The 27,341-nt window shown below is 42.2% G+C and overlaps 1 protein-coding gene across 1 annotated transcript in view; it reads right to left on the reverse strand.

Moving 5' to 3' along the window:
* Positions 1–27,341, reverse strand: part of LOC126635772 (BEN domain-containing protein 5) — an 892,379-nt gene that overhangs the window by 186,899 nt on the left and 678,139 nt on the right. Inside the window, exon 8 of the mRNA XM_050307295.1 lies at positions 5,037–5,151. Coding sequence (XP_050163252.1) covers positions 5,037–5,151 — 115 coding nt within the window. The remainder of the gene's footprint in view (positions 1–5,036; positions 5,152–27,341) is intronic.

Here is a 27,341-nt window from a genome sequence, read left to right on the forward strand (position 1 = left end):
AAAGCCAGTTTTTAAACAAATCCTGCCATTAACAAACAGAAACAACAGAAGATTGTCCTTTATAAAATGATGGTATGAATCATTCAAAATGTTTCCCAAGCCTTCCCAGATAATTCTTTTTACTTGAAACAATTTGCTAAATTCAACGCCATCCCACAAACTATTTCAGTCCTTACAAAACTATGTTTCTGGGGCAAAAATATACCATTTGCTCAAAACATTTAATCCCAACACAGCTTTCATAAGGACACTGACACTGTTTGTGTTGAATTTGGTTTTCCAGTCTGGGTAGGGCTGGCCTACCTTCTGTCCAACAAATTACACTGTTAACCCCTCACACCAGCGAGCAGTAAAGAATTGTGTCGAGATCAAAAATATTGTTCCTGACAGTGAAATGAGAAAGGATTAGAATCAGCCCATGCCCTCTTCTCCCCATTCACACAAATTCTTGCAGTCCTTACAATCAAGAAAGAAGGGTACAGTAATGATGACAGTTCAGAACATTTCAGCCAATTCACGGCTTTAATTTACGGAAGGCTGATACTGTCAGAGTTATCCAAGTGAAGGCAACACAGAAACAGCAAAGAACGGGAAGACTTACAAGGCCATGCGACAAAGCCTTTAGAGAACGGTCAGGATATTTCAACTGCCTTGTCATGGCATTTCTGGGATACCTCAGTGAAAAGCTGCCCAGACTAAGCAACGCATCCCTTTTGGTGCCAGTATAGGATTTCGTCTCTGAAAGGTGAGGCTGACAAATTGGAACTAATCTAAAGCGGTGTGGTACAGTCATCTCGCCTGCAGGGACACATTTCAGCATTCAGCTGCAGAATGCCAGCTTAAGAACAAGCTCTCGATAAAGGAAAGTTCAGGCCAAGCCTGGGGATGCACGACTTTTAAATCAAGAACACTTTTTTTTTCCCTTAGTCTACCCCCACCTCCCTGGGGATGGCAATAGGTTCAGAAGATGATAATGTTATACTGCAAAAGAGGGAAACAAGTCGAGAAATCTCTCTTCCTTGAACTAGTTTTCCTTTATTTCCTAAAGCTGTTTCACGGTTTATTCCATCAGAGAGGGTGAGATTAGTGTTATGGAGAAACACACAAATATTTTTATTTTTGGGCCATGTTCTTTCAAACTAAAGCTAAAGATCAAGTCATGCAACCCCAGAAGAAGGGGTCTTTCAATTTAGGTGAGAGCTGAAGACAAGTTGCCAGCTAGAACAGAGAGCAGATCATGCTGAAGACTCATTATTTTAGCTGGATCAACCAATAGTATCATCCTGGGCAATTTAATTAACAAGCTCATGTGGCATAACATTTTTTACACACTGTAACTCTAAAGCCAGTTACACTTAGAAGTGCAGTAATACCAAGTTTTAAAGACATCAAGAAAAGGATGAAGCCTCTCTTCCTGTTTTGTGAAAGACTACACAGTGTGGCAGGTCCCTGTCATTATGTTAGGAGGAGTTGGGTATATTCAGGTGGCAAGAAAACGACTATGGAGGTGTAATTTTTTTTTCACTGAAGGGAGTTCGGTGTAGTAGTCATCCTCACAAAAGAGTATGATGCCAGCAAAACAGCAAACAGGTAGCACTGTAAGCAGGAGCAATCCCAGTTAGCCATTCAGTCCTTTGGCTTGCAGGTGAATTTGCACCCAGAGGGCTTCACTTCTCTGCATCTTATCCCTCCAACACTCCTGCCCAGCCCACTCTGGTTTACTGCACTATGGTTTGCTCATGAATTTTCATTTTTCACTTCTTCTCAGAAAGAAACAGATGGGGAAAAAAAATACATTAAAAAAAAAATTACATATTCTGGTTTCCAAACAGTCAGTCAGAAATTTCACTGGAAATCAAGTCAAGTGGAGGTAATTTTACCAACTCTCTTGGTTTATGCACTTAAGTTATTAAGAGATAGAACCATACCAGTTCACTTTCTACTAAATAAAAACTTATGTCCTAAGATTACAGTCAAATTACAGCTGCCCCACAGGGCACTTTGTCTTTTCATTCCTAACTCTATGGGTCCACAAATTCCTAAACTCTTGTGTAAACCTGAATAAATCAGTAAAGTTTAGCACCCTATTTCTATGAATCCGAATAAACTGAGCAATGATGTTCATTTCCATGACCATTTCTTTTGGAGCCACCTGTGCTGCAAGCACTTGTGCTTTACAGCTGCAATATTAAACTCACTTGTTGCTGGTTATGAACATTCCACCACACCAAAGTCCCTCTAGAGTCACGACCCATTTGGTCTGTTCTCTTGAGAATGAGCAAGAGTTTATAGAAAACAGGCGGTTCTTGGCAGCATTGCTGCAGATTTGGCTTGAACTCCTAAACCTCAGTTCACGGATTTTGGAGGAGAGCACAGGACCCACTGGGCCGAAGTCCTGCAACCCCAGAAGTGACAATGAAGAAAATCTCATCAGCCAACTGTTACCATATCATCCTGGGTAAATGAGTGGTTAGTTTCGGTTTTGATCTCAGGAGAACCAGTACATCCCGTCCCTTCTATGAGAATTGCTGACACACTCGGTCTTTTAACGGTGCCCACTGTGCCTGGGATTTCAGAGGACAGCGAAGTGCATCCGACAGCGCACTTTGCCAATTGTGCAAAGCTGTGTACTGGTGGGGTGAAAAAAAACCCCCCTCTCTCACACTGGCAGGAGATCAATTTACAAACTCAAGCATGAGGTTTAATTACCCATTTCATTATCTTAGCTTGCATAGCTCTGAATGTGAACCTTCAATGAACCAAAGAAATAGTCACCAGCTGCTGCTTTGAGAAAGAGGGAGATAACAGGAAGGAGAAGTTCAAATGCCTGAAGCTGCTCTTGCTGCATATGGCACCCCTGTTTGCAAAGGCAGGGGACTGTCCCCAGCCAATAGATCTGTGTTAGACCATGCTACGTGGAAGACTTCTGAAAGTCCTATTTATGTGCTAATCTGAACAAAGACCAAGAGAGATGAAACACAGTTATCTAGCCAATCACTGAGAAGCCTCAGAGTTAAATTTTCAAATACAAACAAGCGATCCTTGGAGATTTTTTTTTAGAAATTCATCCACTAAATTCAAGTAAATAAATTGTGATGTGCTTGTGGATTTTGTATGAGGAGGAAATAAAGTGTTTGCTGTAAATTATTCACTCAGCACCAGTTAACTGCAATGCTGGCACATTACTAGGCTTTTTAATATTCTTCTCAAGATAATAGGTAGCATTTTGCTTATTACCCTAATTTTTAAGTTATTAGTTACATTGGGCCATTTGTAAATACAGTGAAGAATTGCAAGAAAATCAAATGTTTTTCCAACTACCTCATTAAAAGTCTCTTTAGTTCAGGAGGGTTGAAAATCCTGCATATCATGAAAAGTTAAACCAACAGTATACCATCAGGCTCAGCAATTCCAAATTAATTCACATGCCCTTTCATAGCACCTGGGTCCCCCAAAGGCTTTTCAAGTTATTAGTCATATGCATGTCTGTAAAGATGCATGCCTCTCAAAAACTGTAAGTAATAGGGCAGGGGAAAAACCTACAGGGCAAGTGAATTTATGGGGAAAAACAAAAACTGCTTAATTGCAACTGGAGTTGCTTATGTGCAAGGCACCTGTAACAGAGGAAAATGATGTAGTTTTAGAGTCTTAGAGCCAATTTAGGGCTTTATTCCTATGTGGTGACACATTCTGACAAATTCCCACTGCAGGCAGGCTCTGCTACTGCAATATCACTATCTGATTTTGGATTTGCCAAGAGCTGAGTGAGTGTCACTGCAGCTGGAAGGAGATCGTGTTCTCAGAAGTTTGACTTGAAACATATATATAAAATCACCCACACAACTCCCCACTACTTGAGTTTAGTAATTAGTACAGCACAGGAGGGATAAGGAGCACATGTCATAGAATTGTAAAAGCTGGAAAAGACCTCTAAAACCATTAAGTACAGCCATTAACTCAGCATTGCCAAGTCCACTGCCAAAACTGCTTCCCAAAGCATCACATCCACGCAGTTTTTTGAATACTTGCAAGGATGGTGATTCCACCACTGCTCTGGGCAGACTGTTCTAATGCCTGACCACCCTTTCAGTAAAGAATTTTTTCCTAATATCCAATCTAAAATTCCCCTGGCACAACGTGAGGCTGTTCCCTCGACAAAGAGCTGCCAGTAGCCCCATTTTCTGCACCTTCCTGCTTCTTCCTCAGTGGTCTCCTCACCCTTACAATAAGCCAGTCTTATTCTGCTTAGCAATGCAATATCTAATTAGATCAAAGCTCAAGATAGCCTGGCTACAGAGTGAATTGTGCTATTCAGTCTTGCACTGTAAGCAAAACCACATGCAGTATTTTACATTTCTCAGGGGCTTCTCCAGAGAACTGTGTGGTACATGTAATTGCCCCCACAAACAAATCATCAGCTAATCAACCGCTTTTCATTATCACCTCCAGCAGCACATTTATTTTGTAAATAAATGCATTAAGAGCAAACAATTTTAGGGAAAACAAAAGATTATCTGAATACGATCTCAACAGAGGAAGTAGTAAAGTAGTAATTCAAATACTAAAATGAAGGAAAATTAGCATAGGGTGGAATGATTATGCCATTCCATGTATCCCTATCTATTATGGTACAATAACAGAGTGAAATCTGTGACTTTAATGGATGATCTGGGTAGTTTAAGGGAACTGTGATTGACTGACACATTTACATAGAGGCTGATGAGCAGCATAATGAATGCATTTATAAAACACAGCTAAGGTCTAACTCTAAGCTGACATTAACTCCCACACTTAGAGGAGGCTTGCAGAACAGATACCCTGCTATCTTGAAGAGTTGCTCTCTAGCACTTGGAGCACACAAATTTGCTATTGTCAGCCCCCTTCCTCGACAGGAACTCCAAGAAGCATATGGACACATGAGAATCTGCAGTTGAAGAAGAATTAATTGAAACAAGCCACATAAGATTCTGTGACAAAGCAGTGCAAAGGTGTGTAAGGCAGATGTAAAATACACAGATTCATATCCCACACCATACCTGTAATTTCCCAGGTAAACTCCATCAGGATTGAGCATGGGTGCAATCTTGAAGACCAGGTGGTCTCTCAGTACTTTTGCGATAGGATGGTGGCTCACAAGGAAATCAATTATACCTGGGGAAAACAAATGAAGAAAGGGTTTGAAAAGGAGGAGCTATGACATCAATGATTTCCAGACATCTATCTGAACTTTCACGTATAAAAGGTTAGAACGATCATTCCTCTTGGTTTCTGGCACTGTTCATGCTTCCAATAGAACAAACCACTTGCAGTCATGCAGCACCTGCCACCTTCTTAAAACTCCAAGAATTTAAAGCAGAATACCTTAGTCTCTGCTCACAATCCAAGTACACTATGGCTGCACTATCAGACGCTGTCAAGTTTCCACAGAGGAAGAAGTTACTGCTCATCAGCTGAGCCTCGATAATAAAATATTTCTCCTCCTAAGTGGTGAAATAAAGATACCTTGATTACCCAGCCTGCATACATGAGCTCATACTGCAGCTCAGCTCATGAGTAGCCACTTGTTGGGCTGAGGCACCTCAGATTCATTTGAACATATGCCCAGACCTACCCTTGACATAAGAACACAGATTCCAGATCATCTGCGTGTATAAAGAAGAATAAACACTCCACAAAAACTGGGCTAGTTACATAACCTCTGCACTAGGCACATACATACTGTGGGGCTGGTAGACTGGAATTTATAAGGTCATGTTCTTCACTTATTTTACACTCATAAAAGACTGGATTAACTCCACATCATCAGCTCCTTTAATGCGGAACCAAGGCAAGTGACAGGGGAAGCAGATCCTAAATGCCCTTCCTTTGGGCACATCACAGCACCAGAGCCTGCAGGAGCTCCTGCCTCTTGGCCTTGTGCTCAGGGAACGACTAAACATTGCCTCACCCCAAGGCTGGTGCTGGGGCAGGATACAGGAATCTGGCAGTTAAATTCATTGCTTATTCCTCCACCGAGTTGGTACTGACAGAAATAGCTTCCAGGGAATTAATGTTGAGATAAATTGAGTTCCTGTGTAATCTCAGGACACCCACAGATAGGTCATGACAATTTGCTATTTATTGTAAGGTCCATCCTGTGAAGCAGGAACCATTTACTGAATTTCCCCAGAATAAATCAATCACTACGGTCTAGTAACAGGATAAAATTAAGCAGAGAAAAATTAAGGCTGCTCATCAGTAAAATTTCACTAATGGTGAGCTCTATTAAACTGTGGAATTGTCTCTCCAGGGTAAGAGTGGAATCCCGTCATCAGAAGCATTTAACGCTGGACAGGGTAAAGCCTTAGGGAATAGATATAACAAGCGACAATTCAGCATAGAAGAGATGGCATGGGCTAACTAGCTGACTTCAGAAAACCTGACTTTAGACCTGTATTTTCGTGATTCAATCAAAATATTTAAAAATAAAAATAAACCCTAGCTAACATGCCAGATTAAATGCACTTCTTTATAGCTTGGTTGGAACATACATTAAAGACAGGGCCAAAATCTCACATCCTGTCCGTCTCCTTCATTGAGCTTATTTCCTAAGGCCCACTTTGTGTTTCAAACACTAACAAATCTGAACCTATGCTGCTGTTGGAATGAATTCTAATTTGCTGAGGCACATGGAGAAAAATGAGGCTTCTGAAACGTCCAAGATGATCAAGGTATAATTGACTCTAAACTTTAGCAATTTTTTCATCTATTAGTGACTAATCATGAAGAAGGGAAAGTCCCTTTCTGCAACCAAGTCTTCTACTTCAGAAGAAACTAAACCTGAATTTCTGAGGCAAATTAGCATATACGTAATTACATTGCTCAGGAAATGTTTCTGCAATTACCTCCTCCCAGTGAAGGAAACTGAACATTGATCTGCTTTTTGGCTGGTGTTGTGACTTTTGTTCATTATACAACAGCAAGAATGTGAAGAAACGACAGGGACACAGTTAGATCCTGAATAACCAGATTTCCTAACTGTATGCAAACATGAAAAGCTTAGCTATGTTAAACTGCTGCTCTATTTTCTGGCAGCATCTGAAACATAATCCACAGTATGCACACCTGGAGAGCTCCAAAGTACTTGGAGGAAAATAGCCCCACACTTAGTCCATGGTTTCTCAAGATACTATGCTGGTTTCAGTTTTAAAGAGCTTGCAACTAAACTCAACTGTACTCAAACATCACATCAGTTTATGTTGTCTAAAACACTTGGAAGAGTTAACCATTCAGCAATCATTATGTCCAGAAAAAACTTTATCTGGGTTAGGTATGACTTTCCAAGGCAACTGCAATAAAAACAGCGTAAATACCACGTTGTGTACACAACTTTCACTTCACCAAAGGGCTTTGGCAGAACAGTTTTTCCATGTGATCTGGGCTACAGTTCTTCATGCAGCAGGGAGGACCACGAATGGATACCTCAGGAACAACGTGACTGCTTTTCACACAGAAACCCAAACTCCCAGAGCTTCCCTCTGGCTGTAACTGAGCCAGGGAAGAGGCTTGTCCAGGTCCTGCTCATTTTGCCCTTGTTATTGATGCAGCCTCACTCACAGGGCTTGGCAAAAGCGACTTGGCAAACAGAAGCTGCAGCTTTCAGCTTCACACAGGGAATTATTCTTCCCTAACCAAGAACATGATATGATGAGGAAGGCTACACATAAACACAGTGGGTGAGCCTCTGCTCTCTGTGATTCACTGTTGGGCTCAGCTAAAAGGAAGAGGCTGACCTTGGGCACCCAGGGGCTTGGGTTAAACAAGCCCCACCACTTCCCAATGTTCCACAGGCTACTGGGGGTACTGCAGCCAAGTTCACCCAGCCCAAAGAGATTTGCTTTATTTTCTTATTTAAGATATGTTTAATTAAGCCTGAAGAAACCGTACCCCACCATAAAAATACAAAGCAAGAGTTAAGAATAACTGACTTATGGAATTCTAACCTGGAAGCAAAGGCAGTTCTATGGGACATGAGAGAAGCATCAGATGAAAGCACACATTTACATATACAAACCTCACGAGAAAATTATTGTAAGCATCCAAATAATCAATATAATTAGCAAATAACTATGTCTTCCAGAGGAACCCAATAGTTCTGGACCCTCTGAAATAGTCTTGATCAATAACATTTAAAATAAAAAGATGGATGGCAGACTATTAAAAAAAATACCATTGCAGAGAACTTGGTCCTCCAGTTAATAAATCAATACAAACTAAATTTTACAGCTTCTGTAATCAGCAAGAGACATATCAGTGTATCTCATTAGGCCAGGGTTAAGAATTTGGCAGCAACCAAAGCCCATTTAATATCATTTACTTCAAGGCAGACATGGCAATACAACAGATGCCCTAATTTATTTGTTGATCTTTGTATTAAAATAACAGTTTGCTGGTAAACAGGAAGGGTAATGATGCCAGTCACCCTTGTTAGTGGCTAATAATTGCTTAATTTGTCCACTAATTGACCTGTGCTACTGTTGAAGCACTGGATCGTGTTGCAGGGCATGAAGTAAACAAGGCCACTGTAATGTTACTTTGGAGAATGACTTCTGGAAATAGAACTACTTATTGCTATAAATTTTCTTTTCACAGATGAGCAGATTAATTGGTCTGCCAATTAGTCTGCTATTAAAGAAAAAAAGGGCTGCCCACAGATTGAATGGATCTTCGAACTGCAGCCCCAGTTTGGGTCAAAGGAAATAATCCAATCTGAATCAGTCACATCAGCTATGAAAAATAAGACAAGCATTATTTAAAAAAAAACAAATCTCTGTGGCTGGAGATCAAGGAAAATAGCCCAATAATGCAGTATTAACTCTTCAAGTGACTTCAAAATAAAATGGAGAACGTGATGGAACAGACCTACTTAGGCATATTATGGTGTGGAAAAATTCTCCAATTAAAGAAGCTAAACAATATATATTATTTTCCTATCAAGCTTTCTGTAAAGCAATTAAAATCTTTATTTTTCAAGTAATAACATGCAATTATAGATGCTGCCTGGAACCAGAACAGCTCAGAAATCAGCATTCAGCCATGACATAAAGAAGAGCCTTATTCATAGTCCACTAGAAATCAACCAAGGTCTTTACATTAACTTCAAGGAGCTTTTCACAGTTGTGAGGGAAAGGAAAGAAAGAAATGAAACCAAGGAAAAGGCAAAACAATACTGTCAACTGCAAGTATTAGATGCACAGCCACAGTAGTCTAAAAAACGCTAGCAGTTTTTTTCAACAGTCTTTCTTGGTAAACACAGATTCACTGCAACCACACTAAATCTGGACCAAATTTCTTCTACTCCAAGTCACTTCTCTACCATTACTCTTTCTCAAGGCTAAATGCACTTTTTCAATTTTTTTTTGCCTTCTTCATCTCAGCACCTCTCATCTGCTCCAGCACTATGTCCTCTGCTCACCCAAATCCAGCTCAAATTATCTCCTGGTTCTTCACAGGCAAGTTAATCATTCTCTCTTCCATAACACATCACTTCCACTCTTCTTTCAAGATATTTTCTCAATCAGCCACCTTAACCTCTGTTTAAACTTCCTGCTGGCTCTAACATGACCTCTCCACATTTGCTCCTTCCAAAGAAAAGCCTTTCTTAGCCCCTGTTTTTTCCATTACTCCATCCTTTCACCCTCAGTCTGACAATATATTTAATTGTATAACTATATAATACATTTGCCCTGCTCCTATTACTGAAGATCTAATCAGCACAGATCCTAATGCAATATGGCAACTGCTAATGCAAACATATCCTGGACTGTATCTAGTATATGCCAAGAAGGAAGTGATTTATATTTTCAGACCCATTTCCTAACACTGAATAGCTGCTGGTATCCTGCAGGCAGCTCACCATACCCTGCAGGTTAAAGAGGATGTGACAATTAATCTAAGAGAAATAGGATGTATTCATTGGAAAATAAATATAAGGGAGTCCTGAATGCTTGTGCTCATATAAAACTATTGAAATATAGTGTTAAAACTGAACTGAATGTGAACGACACAATACTTATGTTTTATGGTAAGTAGGAGCAAAAATATGGAGCTGGGCTTTTTGGAGAGGTTTTCTTAATGTGATGGTGAGAAAAACATCAGATGCTAGGGCCAAGCAGCTACAACATTCTGTCTCCAAAGAACAAGTAAAGCACACACAGTAAGCATCACAAAGACATTGCTGTGCCACATTTTCCTGTGAAGGAACTCTTCTTCAGCAGTGGGGCCCTTGTCTGTTCAACCTTTGCCCTCTTTTGGGGGACTGCAGGAAAAAAGAAACCCACGCATCCAAAACAACAACAAAAAACACGAGGAAGGCAGATGGACACTCTTCTCCATCCCAGAATGGTGGGAAAGGTGTCACAGTCACCCTGAGCCCTGCTCAGCACAGGTCACAGCAATGCTGTGCCAGAGTGGTCTGCAGAGGATGTGCATCTGTTCCTTCACTGCAGCCCCCAGCAGAGCCCAACATTCAGCATAAAACCCAAGAAAGAAATGAAAGCATATGAAAGGTGATAAACGAACAGAGCTGACTCACAGTGGGGTTATTGACATGATCTAACATCTCGCTGTCACCAGAATTATCCCTACAAAAGATCATCGCATAGAGGAATCCATCAGCACAAGATCATTGCAGATGCTGACTCTGACCCTTTTTAAAGAGCTGTTGCTCCTCCTGATGTGTAAAACCAGACAAACTAAAATCGGTTTTGTTTGTAGTCTTGGGAGTTTTTTTACGCTTTTTAGAAACACATTTCTTGGGCAGGGGAAGAGGCACACAGAGGTGAACACATAGATGCTAACATCAATACAAAAGAATTTACAGGGTTTTTAATGCTTTACTAATTGGTTACTTTATCTTTTCAAAGGTCCCTTTGGAATCCATGGCAAAACCAAGGTTTTATTTCATCAAGATTATAAAATGTAATATGGGTGGTGAAGAAGCACTGCATAACTAAGCAGGCACCTACCTACAGTGTTAGATAAAGAAAAATTTGGTGCCTGACTTATGTCACTGTTTTCCAGATGCCCAACCTCATGTATATGCCCATGCAAATGCCTCTCTCTGAGTAGTTCCTGCAATTAAGTGAGAGTGGAAAGATCCAGAACACTGTCTGTTTTCCATGAACCCCTCTCTGGCCATCCTCAGTACACCCAAGAGCAAAGGGTGTTTGCACTCAGAGGGATGCAGCACCTCGCACAAAACCTTTGTGAGCATTCATCAGATCCCACTTTTCAGGTCAGCCTCCACTCCTCCCGTTTCCTCTATGCTGATGGTCAGACTTCATCTAAACTTCCCCCAGGACAGGCTCAGAGGGGACCTGCACAGGCCTCTGGGTGCCACATGATGAAAAACAACCAAGTTCTTCGAAGATGCAGAGAAGTTGACAATTCCCCCAGGGGTTCCCAGGGACTGGAAGCTCTCAAGGGAGACAACAACTAAACAATTGCCCATGACAAAATACATCAGAGCCAGCCAAGGCAGGTGAGACAGCACTAGGAAGGATGCAGTAGGTGAACCAGAAACATCCCTGGTTACCTTTCTTCTGAAGTGTACAGAAAGAGAAGGGCTGATTGATTCTCCTCAAATCAATCAATCAGCCCTTTTGATCACAGAGCAATTTGTCCCCATATAGACAGATAAATATTTCAGTGCTAAGTAAGATCTCCTTGCCTGAGTTTGGTTGGTTGAAAGCACCCCCAAAAACCTTTCTGTCCCTGTGGTCATTTTAGTTGTGGGTTTAGGGGTTTTTTTTGTTTGTTGTTTTTTTTTCCCCCTTTTAAATCTGCAGCCGTAACTGTTATTGTTAAAAACAAACAAACAACAAAAAAAAGCGCAACAGTTCCTGGTGGATTATACACATGGCCCCATTTCACCTATTTTTAAAGAAGTTTTAATCAACTTGAAACAGAAAAGTTGCACACCTAACTTAAGGATCCAGCTGCAATAAGCAGATTGATTAGAAACACATCAAGCTGTATCACGGAATGTTTGTTCTTTTATTTACCGTTTAGTCTCTCATCTATTCTCTGCTGTAACTCTAGGTCTCTTCAAAACACAGGATTAAAAGCAAAGGAAATCTCAAATAATGGGATAAAATGAATGTGCAGGAAATGAATGGGTGAATTAGATTACAGCAGATGAAACACTGAGGTCTCAAATGCAAAATGCAGGGAGTTTATTTAATTTGTTACTCTTTTAAAATGAAAATATGCTCACTGACCTGAATTAGTAATTTTCCTGGTTTAAGATATGTTAGGGCATTACAGATAGGCCTGTTTCCAGAGCACTGAAATAAATGGAAAACAGCCAGTCTCCCAGGGAACACACTAGCTCACTGCATTTTGCCAGCCCAGTGGAACAGTGCTAATGTCAGCTCCAGAGAAAACCATGCTTCTGGCTAGAGGGGCTGCAAGCAAAGGAATTGATAGTGACTAACAACAAATACTTCAAATGGCAGAGCAAGGCACGGTGGATTTTAACTCCAATTTTAACAGGCATGGTAAGCACAGACAGTAATTGATTTAAAGAACATTTAAAAAAACTATTGTTTCTGAACTCCCCCTCCCTCCCTCCTCCGGGAGAACTGGGTAGACTTCCTTTTCCTTTTTAATGGGTCTGCTGATTGGACAGGACTGAGTGGGACGGAAAGACCCCCAAATTTATTATGGATATTCCACATCAAGGAGGTACACTTATACCACTGCCCTTCATGTGCAATATCCTACTCTTTCTGTCAGATGTCTATGTTTAAGACCATGCAAACGATGCCTCAAAACCCCAAAGAGTTCCAGACCACAGACGTTCCAGATGCATTTCAAGCAGGGAGACTGTAGCAAAATGGATGTGACTGGAATAGAGTCAGCCAGAAATCAGCAGTCTAAAAGTACAATCAGTTCAGTGCAGAGAGTTGCTAAGTGATGAGTGTTTGGGATTTCCTATGTATTTTTATGAGCTGTAGCTCTTTCCCCATAAAAAGATTCACATCTGCTTTGAAGGATATGCAACTGCTGGTGCTGGGCTGGAGCACAACATCCCAATTCAGCACCGAAAAGATATAGATATACATTGCCAGTAAAACATAATTAAAGTTGGCAATCCCAGTGACTAGGATGTGGGACCAGAAGCCAGAATGCCTGATCTTGGTTTCTAGCACTGCTGATTTTTAGCAAGTTGCTGCCAGAGTCTGCTATTTTAGTATGTTCAAATTGAGATAGCAATGGCCAGATTTGCAGGGCAGCAAAACTGGCTTCTCTGGGGCCAAAACCAGCAGATGGGTTTTCCAAACAAACTCATGAAAGCTCACTGGAGCTGACTGCAGTTGGAAATGTGGCAAGTGGCCACAAAATGGGTTTACTAGGTGTTGAGTAAAACTCGGAAACTTTTCTGTTCCTACACAGCTGTCACTAGAGGAGATCTGTGCCACTGACAGTCCATTCCCACCCCACTCTCCCCTAAGATAAGCACTTTCTAAAAATCAGCCCTGTGAAGATCAAGATGGCAAGACTTTTGGTAACAATCAATACTGCTGATCAGTTCAGAAATGCAGGCTTAAGTACTCTCAGTTCTACTGGTTGTTTTTTTTTTTTTCTTCCAAACAAAATCAAGTGCATGAGACCCATAGGCTCTCTCTACCAGCACTGTGAGTCCAGGTGGTACTTGGGGTTAATCTCTCCCATTATTTCATGGTATCCAGCTCTCCATTCATTGCAGCAATGGGAGACCCCCTGGTTTCAAAAATCTAGATCAATGCAGGAGAGCAGAATGAGGCCAAGGCTGGATTGGTCTGGCAAAAAGCGCAGACCTGAATAGAGGGAAATGGACTGCTTCCTGACCCGTGTAGCAATGAGCCCATACCTCAGCCACTTAATTACCCTGATGGCTGATGTAGCTTGCTTAGCTACAAACCAATCTCCCCAGGCCCAGAGGGCAGCTGTACAGTTCTCCAGTAGAACTGGTGCACCAGCAAAGACCTGTGGAATTTACTTGAAAGAACCTGTCAGGTTGAGAAAGAGAGGAGGTGTTGGCAGGAGCACACAGCTGCTGCTGCAGGATTGCCCAAAGGGTTCCTAAATTCAGTGCACAGCACAGACTGAGTGGGTGGCTTTGTTGGTTGGCTTTGTTTTCTTTAATTTTCTTAATATGCTGTAAGGAGCTTGGAGTTCTCTTTGCATCAAAATGAGCCTACCAATATCCCCTGGATGATGCCTCTTTTCCTCCTGGGAAAAAAACAAAAGGGTTCCTGGAGAAACACTGCAAGGATCAGATGATCTCACTTTATTAATGAATTACTTGGGATTTATAAGAATCATTCTCAAGATGTTGCTTCAGAATATGATGTGCTTGGTCATTATTATTCAGAGTCTGTCCTTCCCATGAGTGTGAGTCCTCTAGACAGCTCAAAAAATATTTGCTGCGTTATGGTCCTCAGTTTTTACAGAATTAACTAATGTTAAATACAGCTAAGATTTAAGACTTAGAATTGAACAGAAATGTGCAGGAGGTTCCACCTTGCCTGATGTGCAAGAAAAAAAGACAACACAGAAAAGAGGCTTGATTGCAAAGGTGGGCAAATAAACACAAAGGGAATAAAATCTGGAATGCACGAAACAGAGTTAAGCCAGCACGTACTCCGGCAGAATTCACTCAGGCATCCTTGCATTGTTTTCAACTACCCTTATCAACTTACAAAACATCAGACTTTTCACCATGGCCCTGAAGGGGAGTTTCAGCTGTACACCAACAACTCACACAGCACTAGCACAGAGGTAAAAAACAGAAAATCACTTAATTCTCCAGTTTTCTATTTAGAGCTGGAAGGGTCTTGCAGGGGGGAAAAAAGAAACTGGATCATTACGTTGTTGTTGCTTCACCCAGGACACCAGGCTGAGCTCCCCAGAGCCTGGAAGATGACTGCTCTCTTTCCCATCATGACAACTGGACGCATGGAGGTCAGAAACCTTTCTGAGGCCAGCAAGGAGACTGCACCACAAGTGTAAAGTTTCCAAAGTTGCCTGCACCAGAGAAAAGATTCCCAGTAGAGCTATAAAAGCGATAAAAATAAACTTGGATGGACACAGGGGGGACTAAGCAGATTTATTTCTACTTGGGAAACCACTAAAACTTGCAAGGAATAGCCAATGATGACGACCCTTCAAGCCTTTTGCTGAAGCACATCCCCAGGACTCTGAGCTCTCCCTATATGCCCAGAATCACCTTTTCACCATCTGGCAGCAGTGCCTTTCTCTGGGCATCAGGAACCTTTGGGCTTTCAGCGTGCTTGATTCAGCCAAGGTGGGCACTGGGAATGGAGGGCTGGACTAGGTTTTCCTAACACCTCCCTTGGGCTTGCCATACAGTGCTGATCTGCAGGTACAGTAAGCACAAGCAGCAGCTACATTGTGCTCTGAGTCTTACAGAATTAACTGCTGTAGCAATAAGAACTACAAGAGTCTGAAGATGGATAGATTAGACCAAGCAAAGAATGCGTTGTAAACCAGGAAGGCAAAAGGTGGATTTCTCCGGAGGGAGATGGAGAATAAATTTACATATGAAAATCTAATACACAGTGAAAATGGAAAAGGGCATTACATAAATAATGCTAGGGAAGAAATGAAAAATATGTATTTTTAAACACATTCTAAGAATGGTTTCCAACATGTGCAAACATGTTGCTCAGTCAAGCAGAGACCCAGAAGCAATAGGTTTGAATCAGGCAGGCACACACAGAGACAAGAGGGGCCCTGCAGAACGTCACTCATTCACAACTATCCTTTCCAGTTTCCTTCTGCTGTGGTGTGTTGCCAGAGTATATTGGCAGTATCTCTATTAATTTGCCTTTAACAACCTGTAGAGCTTTGCTATTGGCCACAAGTGGGCTACTCAGAAGAAGAGCTGAGGTGTCCTCTCCTCAGGACTGAACCCCAGCAGCTCATGTGTACTGAAGATGTGGCTTTGCCATTCATATATGAAGATGGCACATCCATACATTCCCCAGATACTAACAGTGATGACTATCAGCTTGTCCTGGTAGGAGCCTGCACAACTATTTGCCCTCTCTTCCCCTGTGGGGACAAACAACGTGATTGCCGCGTTACTCCTGATACATGAAAACTTACAGTAAGCCAGCTGTAATGTCACCTTTTGGCTGCTTCATTGATTTCCACTTTACTAGGTTTGCAGGTTACACTGCTTCACTTTTACAGGATTTTCCTGTCCTTCTGTTCAAATCAGCTGAAAAGGTACAAGACAGCTCACCTGTTCCCAGCCAGGCTAAGGCACCTTCAGGACTCCAGCGGAAAAGCAGGGCACAAAGCCTGCAGGCACCCAGTAAGCCAGCACTTCTAAAATGGACAACCATCAGATCCAGAATCAGAGGAAGAGAATCCTGTTAATTCCAAGGAGCTACTTTACACTTTCCTGTGGTTACCTTCTGGTCATGAGAAGGGCAAGAGTGGCACCACAGTTGCCTTGCTCTTCGTGAGAGGTGGCTCCCTGTCCCCTGCAGGGAGTGTGAGCTTTCTGCTTGCTCTGGGTTTGCCCCTCTAAGATGTCTAAAAGTAGCACAGAACCAAAACCAGAAGCATGTGAGACACTAAAGTAGATCTTTATCCATTTATCCTCTTTTTACAGGGTAGCAAGGTAGTAGAGGCTGAGCAGTTCTAATCAGTATCAAGGAATAGTCAAAATGGAAACACAGAAGTCCATCTGCACAGTAAAGTCTGTAGCTTCAGTCTGACAGGCAGTGGAAGCAGGGACTGTATACAACACCTGAACTACTTCTGGGTGACTGGGGGAAAAGACAAAAAAAAAAAAAAAGAAAAGAGGAGTGATTTATTAAACAAAACCCTAACCCTCTGGGAAGGCCTGATGGCCAAGAAAATACTGTCTGCATCTGAACTTCCCCCCCTCCTTGAATCTAAGATGAAAGTTGTGTTTCTGCGAGTTGCTTCCAGAGGTGCTGGAGGGGACTTGTTGGATAGCTGTTTCCAGCAGAAAAAAGCTTTTTTTTTTCCCCCTGTGTTTTGTGGTTTTTTTGTCTTATAGAAGAATAAAAAAAATGACCACGTCTCTACACGAGGAAAAAAATTGCAAAAGCTCTGCTCTGCCCCTCATCAGTGGAGACGGATCTGTTCTTTTATTTACACTGCATGACATCCAGGCAAGAACAAGCTCCACAGAAATAAATTAGGGTCACTCCCTGTCAGTACAGATGTGCTCCTGGCTGTTAAGTAGCAGAATATGGCATAAGCCCCTGCCTCAACTCCAGAGAAAATTTTGCTGTGAAAATGAAGCTGCACTGCAGATCCTAAAGGTGATGGTAATTAGCACTGGAGAGGGAACATTCAGACAGCAAACCTCCCTCACGTGAGTAGGGCCACCACAAGCCACTGATGTCTCTCCTTGTGAAGAACTGACATTCTCCAGGAGGGTATAAAAGTACATGTGTTTCCACCTGAAGAGCATGAGGGAGAAAGTCAGAAGGATATAAATTTGAGGAGTCCTCCAAGGATTGAGAGGTTGTGTTGTTACTGTTTTAGGAAGACAAAAAAAACCAAACCAAACCAAACCAAAACAAAAAAAACCAAAAAAAAAAACCCACACCATTTCCTAAAGAATTCTGTTTGGAGACAGTCTTATTGCAGAATCTACTTTGAGGCATATTAAACTAAGAGGGAATAAGATGCTCTTGTTCCAGAATAAGAATTGCTGGAGAAATGTTCTACTGCACTCTACTTTCACAGCCTGCCTCAGATGCAAATGAACTCTCAAGTGCCAGCAAGCCCTCAGACAGAAGCTCTCCCCGAGCACTTTGCAGTGATGGGTTTAAACTCTGGCAGCACTGTGACCACATAAGCTAATGTCAAGGTGCTATTTCCCTCATATCCTTGGCCAGTAGGAACATTGCCAGGAAGAAAAATCAGAGTTCACGTGTAACCAGGGGTGAAGACTCTCTAACTTTGTACCTTCAATAGTCAGACTGAATTTTAACATCTTAAAGGTAAATTTAACAAACAGCCTCTTGTACTGCATGAAAGATACAGACATCAGAAGGGAAAGGTGCCACTGAACACACTGGACAGAGATTTTAGACTGGCAGGCACATTGCAAAGGTCAGGATGAGTTCCAAGCCACTGCAGGGGTCTGTCAGCTGAGTGTGGTGGCAGCCACCTCCTTGCTGCTGTCTCCAGGGCAGGGCAGTGAATTCCCTGCTTTGAATTAGGAGAGCAGTTCCAACACGTTTCCAGTTCTGTTCCCTGCTTCTCCCAAGGACTAAGCGACAGACCCAACTTTTAAAAGACAGCAGAAGGCTGGGTCACAGCATTTTTCAGTGCTGCTCTTGACTCTTTGACAGATCAGGTCCCCTCTGATGGAAGATGGTTAAAGCTCAGCAAGGCTGAATGGTTTCCCCTGTACCAGGGAATTAGGCTCCCTCCTGTTCCCTCCTGGCTGATCTGACACCATGTGCAAGTGTTTGTAAAGGGACAGGACACGATGCTGATTAGTGTCATTCATACCAAGGACACCAAAGCAGTAGAACTGTAATAACTATGAAAATTGAAGTCTCTCAGTAATGCTAGAAATAACTCCTTTTGGGTGGGTGGAGACCTTGGTGAACCAAGACAGAACTTGCCCTGTTGTCACTGTCTGTATCACATTTGTTCTGCAGTCACCTAAAGATGTGTCTCGTGCTTGCCAAATAACATAAAGCACATCCAACTTTGTAATATTTTGCCTATACACTGTACCACTGGTTGAAAACTTTGAAGAAACTTTTTCATAAGAATTCCTTCAGACTTTCCCCTTCCTCCTTTTTAAACTGAACACAGATTTTTACCTTTCTTTGTTCCTTCCCCCCCCCATGTTTGTTTGTTTGTTTGTTTTCATTCAGTGGTAAATGACAAAAAGGTAGGGAAACAAGAAGAAAAAGAAAGAAAGGGAAAATAGGAGAAATATAAATGTGAACTTGTGTGAAAATTCAAGTACAGGACTCTTTGGAAACCTGTGTCATTAGAAAAAAATACAAATTAATTAATTTTTATCCATCTCCAATTATCTTCTACATTTAGCAGCAGCAAAGACAAAAACCATAACCTTTAAGATAGGGTATGGATACCAGGAATGTATTACCATTTGCTGAACATGTAATGAGTAATTTGACCCTTGAACTAACACTACAGGGCACATCTGGAAACCGTCAGACATCGGGAACCAACCTACCTGGGGATGGTGACATTTTAAGAGAGCCACGTGCCACTGTTCAAAACTACCCTAAGTCTACTCTTCCTGTCTTGCCCACACACCAGGGTCCCAGCAAAGCACTTTGTGTCTACATTTCTTCCTAGATAAAACTAAACAGGACTGGTAAAGAACGTGCCCCATTTTTGCTGGGTCATGTGCCCCGCTACCCTTCTTTCTCCATCCTCAGAGCCTGGGGAAGAGGTTTGTTTTCATCCCAAGTCCCTTTTTCTTGCCCTCCAAACAAGCTTTAAGCCGTTTTCCCTGTAAACTGGAGAGGTCAAGGTGGCTTTGCCTCTTATAAACATGTACACAGTGCCTTGCAACAGGCACACACGGAGCGGGTGAGCAATCTGTGCAGGGGCAGAGGAAGAATTTAATCCAAGTGCCCTCGTGTCAAAGAAAAGTTTCCAGTGGCCAAGTCCCAGTCACACATGAATGGTGACTCCTCAGAGCAGCAGCTAGAACGATGCACAAGGAGCAAGGAGGCAAGTGCAGGGCGCCTCAGAGACAAAAGAACTGAAAACAAAATGAAAACAAAACAAAAAAAATCAATTCAGCTGAACTCAGCCAGGGCAGGCAAAGAACAAAGGGTCAGAAGATGAAGCTGGAAACAATAGACCAGCAAGATTAATATCACTTGTGAGGAAGAGCTGGGACACTACTGAAGGAGAATGGAAAATGTTTGAAGTATAAAAAACCAGAACAGATTCCTAATTGTGAATCCTGATCTGCAACTTGATCAGCACAGCTCTCACACACTGCTGCACTTGCAGAAAGGGCTCATCTCACAACTTAGATTCCTTGAAAGCAGTGATGGTCACTTACCAGGAGCCCTTTCACCGTCATTAACAACCGAGCCACGCAAATGAGAGTTAAAACAAACCCAAACTTCCTGTGGTTTTCCGTCTTTGTTCTGAGTTTTGCATATTCATGACCTGGTCTAATTGTACTGGGGCTGGGCTTCAAGATTTCTGCCTGGGATTTCCCCAGTAGCAGCAGATGCTCCAGCACTGTTCAACCAGTGCATGCCCAGTCCAGTTTTGGAAACCTGCATGCAGGTTACCCTGGGTCTCTTGGCCCTCAGAAGATCTGTTGCATGGGTAATACTGCTCCCTAGAAGTGCAGGGCTTGCTGCCAGAGTGATAGGTAAGGAAAATGGCCCTGACCTAACTGATAACTGGGCAGACAGGAATAAGCATCTTTAAAATCCTCTTGGGCTGCAGTTTCTTGTGGGGAAAAACAGGCCATATTATGGAAAGCCAAGGGACCATGAAGTTCAGGTGAATCAATATTTTTCTTTTTTCCTATCCTCAGACATCAGCAAAGTGCCACAGTGTGCCGGTACAAATATGATATGCTTTGCCTTGGAGGCAGGTTGGTTAGAGCTGGAAGGAAATGATCTTTCAGCTAATGTTATCCAAAAGTATGAGCAGTCAGGAAACATTGCAAAGGCAGTATGTTTAAGAGATTAATTGGGCAATCTCACATGGAGACAAAACAGACTCGCCTGCTGTTCTACAGTGAAGCCTTTCTCAATTCTCCCTCTTGAAGACCAAGGGCTCCTTTAGCTCTCTGATTACTGTAAGGAGGATTAGTTAAGCAGAGGTAGTCAAAGACCTGCCCTGGGCAAAGGGCAAACCGAATCAAACAAAGCCACTTGACATTTCTTAGCTGTGCAGGCAAAATTGACCTTGTTGTCCCAGGGCTGAGGAGTTAATGCTGATCTGTTCCTCCTACTGGAAGCAGCAAGGTGAGCACACAGGCCAAGGTTAGGGGGGTGAGCCTGCCTGAACAGACCAGTTTTCTGTTCCAGCTGCTACTGGTTGAATGGAAGAGGTGAAGCAGCAGCTTCTGCTGTTGGTTCAAAGGGGTGTCTCAGCCACACAACAGCCTTCCCCACAGAGGATACAATTCTTCCCTTGGAGACAGCTCAGGTCTCCAAAGTTTTGCAGATTTCTCAACCCCTGCACAGTCCTCCTGCCCACCCTGCCACCATCATACCTTCTTCTCCTCTGTGCAGGAGTTCCCTGGCACATCCAGAAGGCGTACATGGTAAGAGAATGAATCACATAACTCTAGAGCCAGAGAAATTTAAACTCATTATAAATTTCCTCCAGCTCAGGAAAGCAGGTGTATAACCTCTCGTACCTTCCTGACACCACAGTGAATTGATTCAAAGCCTGTGGTGTCTTGTAACAGCTGATGTCACATTTGGTAGCAGGAATTCCTCTAACAGTCTATTTACATCACCACAATTTTAAAAGCAGCTTTTATTTCCATTACTCCAGTATCGATGTTTTATTATTCTCAGAACAACCTTTCTCTCTCCTGGGATACTTCACACTAAAATCTCATCCAGGAGATTTACAAGGGACAGACAATAGTGTTTTTCATGTTGCTTTAGAAGTCAAGGAAGAGTGTGTTTCCCTTTGTATTAAAGCTTAGAAGCCGTGCACTTAAAAAGAAAAAACAACAAACAACTTAGTGAGAAAGATGAATGCAATTTAACAACTTTAAGAGAGCCCCTGAAGCTCATTTTACATTTGGGCTGTTGAATTCTGTTGCCTTTGTTTGCTTCTCATCATTTGGTTTCCTGAACTCCCGTAAAGGAGACCATGAACTGCAGCTCCTGTTCACCGTTCCCTCACTGCTTCCGAGTGCTAAGCTGCCCCTAAAATAAGAAGAGTGCTCCCATCCTGTCCTGACACAACCTATGCATACCCCTGTCTGCATGCACAAAACCATTTATTTTACAGAAAGTTTCTACTCTTTTTTTTGACCAAGAGCAGCCACCTCTAGGGTGGAACTCTGCAAGAGCAGATGCATTTTGCTCTGGATTGCAGCCAGAAGACATTTGCATAGGATACAATAAGTGTTGAAAGGGAATGGAAGCTCTTTTTCTTTATACCTTTGAGGTGCCAAGAGAGTATAAAACAGCCCTAAAGTGGAGCTTCTCTTTAGTTCCTTTCTCTTCAGCATTAGCATTGCAGCCCACAAACAGAAACACTGGAAAGAGCTCCCACAGAGGGCATTCCTGCACCAGAGAGCCCTCACAAGTCCTGCTGCATGGCCAAGGCAGAGCACCCTCCTGCATCCAGAGATGCTCTGCAAACACTGCCAAAGCTGAACTACAGACTAAGCCTTTATACATATGGAGGCATTCATGTGGAGTCCAGAAGTAGCCAGGACAGCACAAGTGTTTGTTTCCAGACTCTTGCATTTGGCAGAGAAGACAAAAGTGAGCCTTGACAGTAACACCACAAACATGCACGTATAAGATTCCCACTCCCTATGGAATGCTATTTTGTTTCCTTCTCTGGTAGGAAATACAACTTGGAAATGAAGCTGAAGTGGCTCGCTAGAAGGAAGAATACAACAGATAAAGTGAAATCAGAACTGATGTAAACCATGCATTTGCTCAGATGCACATTCAGTCTGATATGAAGTCTGGCAGATGATGTCCTTAAGCTTCTAAGGGCTTGATCATTACATCAACAGGCAATTTCTAGGTTCAATGTTTTTCTTCTGTACAGCTGCTGCTACCAAAAGCATCTTATACCAATGCCTACAGAACTCTTTAGAAACTCTACAGCTTCTTTTCCTTAGGAGAATTTATACCCTGGAAACAAGTAAGCAAGGCCATCACTTCTGTTACTTCAGAAAAGCCCTTTTCACATTTAAAGGTTTCATTAGCTGAATTTTTTCTTGCACTTAAAACGTGTCCTGTCTTTAAGTTACTATCACTAATGCTCAAAAGATTTATACTTAGTGAAAGAAAAAGAAAAGCAGCTTTTAACCTTGATAGTTTATTCCTTCTCTTTCTTCATAAGAAAAGACAGAGTTTGGCTAAAATTCCGAGTAGGAGCAACAGGCCTCAAAATAGCTCTTCTCACATTTATAACTGCTTTTCCCTTAAGCAATAAAAGCCACACAAACCCCCAAACAAATAACAAAACAAAACAAATGAAAAACCACAACAGAAAAGCCTCCACTCAAGTCATGCTCATCACGTTACAGCAACTTGACTCTCATTACTAACTCCTTCAGAGTTCCTGCAGGATCAAATGCAAAGAATTTTAAGGCACTGCCTCCATGAAGTTGAACTAGAAAAATGCCACCAGTTTTAAGAGGCACCTGGAGCACCTTGGTCACAGAGAGAGCAAGTTCAGTTAACCACTAGCTCAGTGAGCTAGAACAACAGGATTCAGGATGCAGCTGGTAGAAGCTTGTTTTCAGTCAGTTTGTACCCTCCTACCCCATTCTTTAAACGTAGAACCAAAATTTGTACAAAGCTTTTCAGATTCTTTTTTCTTCACCCTCTGGCAAGAGGATGGGGGTTAAAAACACGGACCAAGAATGTAAACAGAACAGCAAGAGACTGCCCAGTGCAGGCTGTTTCTTCATTTCATATTATCTGATTTGAGGTGAAGCAAGGAGAAGCCTTCATTTAGGCAGCTATAAAGAAAGAAGATTGATTGAAACATAACTTTTGCTCCATTTCTTAGGAATTAGAGTCCCAGGTGTCTATTTTCCTTATATTTTCTTTTTAATGGCTGTTCCCTATTCAGCCCATAAGCTTCAAGGTCAGCTTCAGGTCAAATTACACTTAGCATGAGATGCTCAGCATCTGCAAACCCAGCTGTGGGATCCCTTCTCCCTCCTGACTTGCTCTGGGGTCTTCCATTCTGGGCTCCCAGCCTGGAAAATGATATTAGAGGCTTAGGGTACAAATTTTCATTTTTGCATTTAGGTGCCATGGTGAATGCCACACTGGCAAGTGTGTTAAAAAGACAACAAATGACATCCTACTAATAGAATATGTTAAATCAGTGAGTAAAGTACATGTCTTGGTACATTTAGACATGCTTAAGCTTGCAATTACTGACTGCTGGCAAAAGCCAAAGCATAAAGGATAAACATCAACATAGTAGTCACAGGGTCTCCTACAGCTTTACAAGTGTGAGAATAGTGAGGGACAACTGCTTTTCTATCACAAAAAAAAAATAATCTAGCAACTACAGGAAGGAAAATAAGACTATAAGAATATTGGGGATGAGAGGGTGGGGAGGAATACTCTTATTAACAAATCTTGAATAAAATCCAAGACCTTTTGAAAGCTGGCTTAAACACTGATCAGTGTTTAGAGGGTAGGGGCCTGCACAGATTTTACACACACTTGTTAGTGCACACTACATACAGGTACAGGCATTACCTGACATTTGACCCTACCTGTAAGAGTAAGTTTACTTGCCTTAAAAGTACAGAGTGAAAGAGAAAATAGCATACATTTTCTTAAATAAAGATACTGTGGGGGAGAAAAATGAGGGGAAATATCTAAACAAAAAGAAAACTAATTTAAAGCCATGACTTGAGAAAAATCCCTCAGAAATCTGAACAGCCCATGAGACACGAGTTCAAGCTGTAAGATGAATTTTTGCACTGCTTTGTGTTCACTATAAAAGCCCTCCAGGAGCAGCAGTGATTCCAGTTGGTTAGAAAATGGCCTATAAGAGGAAACTGAAAGCAAATCCTCTTTATCCTGGATGCTACTCCTGTTTATTCATCCCCAAACGTGATACAAGCATCAGCACTCATGGTGACCATCACTGTGAGAGGAGGAGAAACACCATCCTACCTTTGGATATGAAGGGTACTCATGTGAAAATACTCTCTGATGATTGACTCTCCATTTCTGTCCCTGAACTTCACAACAACTTAAGAACCATCAGGAAAACTTCCTAAAAAGGCTAACCTGAAGCACTGTAATAACTCTTAAAAGACCAAAATGGAAACAAAAGGTTCTTAATCCATCTTTTTATGAAGAGGCCCTCCAGTGCTTTGTCTGCCTTTTAAGGAACTGAACCACAGCTCACCAGCTGCACTACGTGTGAAATATTATAGCACTTGTTTTTAACTGGCTGGGTGAGCTGCCTGATGATTCTAGGGAAGTCTGGCTACTGCTGCAAGCACTCCACAGCTGGAAGGAGACAGAAATGTGTATCCAAGTTTATAATACTTGCACATTTACAGGAATGCAGGGCATTTGTATCCAAAATTCAGTTTTCAGTGGATTCTTCACAGTGGAACATGAAGAAGGATGGCACAGAAACAATACAGCTCTGAATGGGGAGATGACCTTACATTTTTTCCCTATAGTAACACAAAGATCCTTGTCTAGATTTATGATATGTGGGAAAAGCGGAGGACAAAGGACCAGTAGACAGGACCAAGCATATCCTGATGTATTAAGGTGAGACAGGTCCCTGCTTCTCAGGGACCTTGACTAATCAAAAAAATGGAGGATGTAACAGGTATCTTCTGTCAGGCCCCAGGAAGGTGGTGTTTGGGCTACACAGTTTTACATCCCTTGGCAGAGAGAAGGCTAAAGAGGTCAGGAACAGACCTGGCTAGCTCAAAGACAGGTAGAAAAATGAGTAAGGAGTCAGTTATTATCTAAGGGCTTTAAAGAAGAAGACAGAGCCTGAACTGAATAAAACCCAAGATCAACTGGAAAAAATATGAAGAACAAAAAAAAGTAAATAAATCTCATAAGTCATTATCTATTCCCCTATGGATTGGTTCTCCTGACCTGGGCAGTCACCGTTCTGCTCTTCCAAATGTGAGATGGCTGTTTGCTTCTGGGGAATCTTTGGGATTAGCTTCCATATCTTTATACTTCAGGTGGCAAGCACAATCGAACATGCAAGAAGAAATCTCTCCACTAATAAAAAAAAAAAATCCTGACATGTTCCATATGCACTAAGTTGGCATCTGGATATAAAATCTGCAACACCTAAATATGCCAAAAAGCTTCCCGAGACTCCAAAAATAAAATTCCTAAGTGTGCCCTCACTTGACTGCCAAAGGAATCTTCTTTATCCCTTCTTTTGACCCTCCCACACAGAAGTTTCCAAAGATGGAGCAAGCACCCGATTTCACATTTGGCAGTGCTAGAGACAATGCTGCAATGGCCTTGAGACAGCTGACATTTCTACTTGTCTTGACACTGATTATGCACACAAGGCAGCTTGGTCTGCACTGGGCAGAATGGCTCAGTGCCCTGCAGAGTTCAGTGCCTGTGGATCCATGCATTTCCCAACGAGCCAGGCATGCCTTAGAACTGCAGCCACAGCAAGCTTCTGATGAGCTTCTCCAAGACTGATACCTCCCTGTTATTTTTCTTATCTTTCCCACTCTCTTTTTGTTTTGTTTGGGGTTGCTTTTTCCCTACAAAACACAAAGTTTCTCTGAGACAATCAGAGCATGACTTCTATCTAGTTGTTTCATCAGGCTAAGCATGCCACCTGCTTTTACACATTCCCTTTTTTTTTTATTTTTATTTCCCTTTTGAATAAACTCTCCATTATCAAAATAAAATAACATCATTTACAAAGTACCACCTCAGCAGCACGCCTCAGCTTTCATTTCACAGGGCTACGCCAGCAGCCACAAACAGAATCAAAGCAGCCAATTAAAAATCCATATTCATTAACAAACATCATGTGTGCCATAATGCCCTGCATTGACTATGGCACCGCAGGATATGGGAAACTCACTGAGTTTCCCTGCTCTCAGTCTAAAGCACTGTTTTATTAAAGGAAGGGTTTTGCCTCTGCTACTCCACAGGCTAACAAGAAGAGGCTGAGTGTCCTGCTGGCCCACGGGGCCAGGGCAGCAGAAGTGACAGCTGTTGACCTTTTGCCTCAGAGAGACGCCAGACACAGGACCTTGCCAGGACGAGGAGCACACAGAGAGGACCATGAACCCCGTGCCAGACCTTTCCCACAGAGGTCTTTAGGTACCGACAGGGCCAGTAGCAAACCAGTCTGCAGCACCACGAGCAGACAATGTAATAAATTCTGCATATGCTTGATTGATGCAACTCGTCGGCTCGGCAGAGCCAGGTACAAGCTGCTTCAGTGAATCACCAAATTGCCCCTGCCCTTGTTGATTTACACCATCAGCACTTTACCACTGCAGACAGCCACATACATAAGTACAGCCTTTCAGACCTATACAATGAAGTTATATGAATGCGTGCCAGGGTTATTTATTTATTTGT

The sequence above is a fragment of the Myiozetetes cayanensis genome, unplaced genomic scaffold (assembly GCF_022539395.1).
Source record: "Myiozetetes cayanensis isolate MyiCay16 unplaced genomic scaffold, myiCay2020 scf12, whole genome shotgun sequence".
Taxonomy (NCBI): Eukaryota; Metazoa; Chordata; class Aves; order Passeriformes; family Tyrannidae; genus Myiozetetes; species Myiozetetes cayanensis.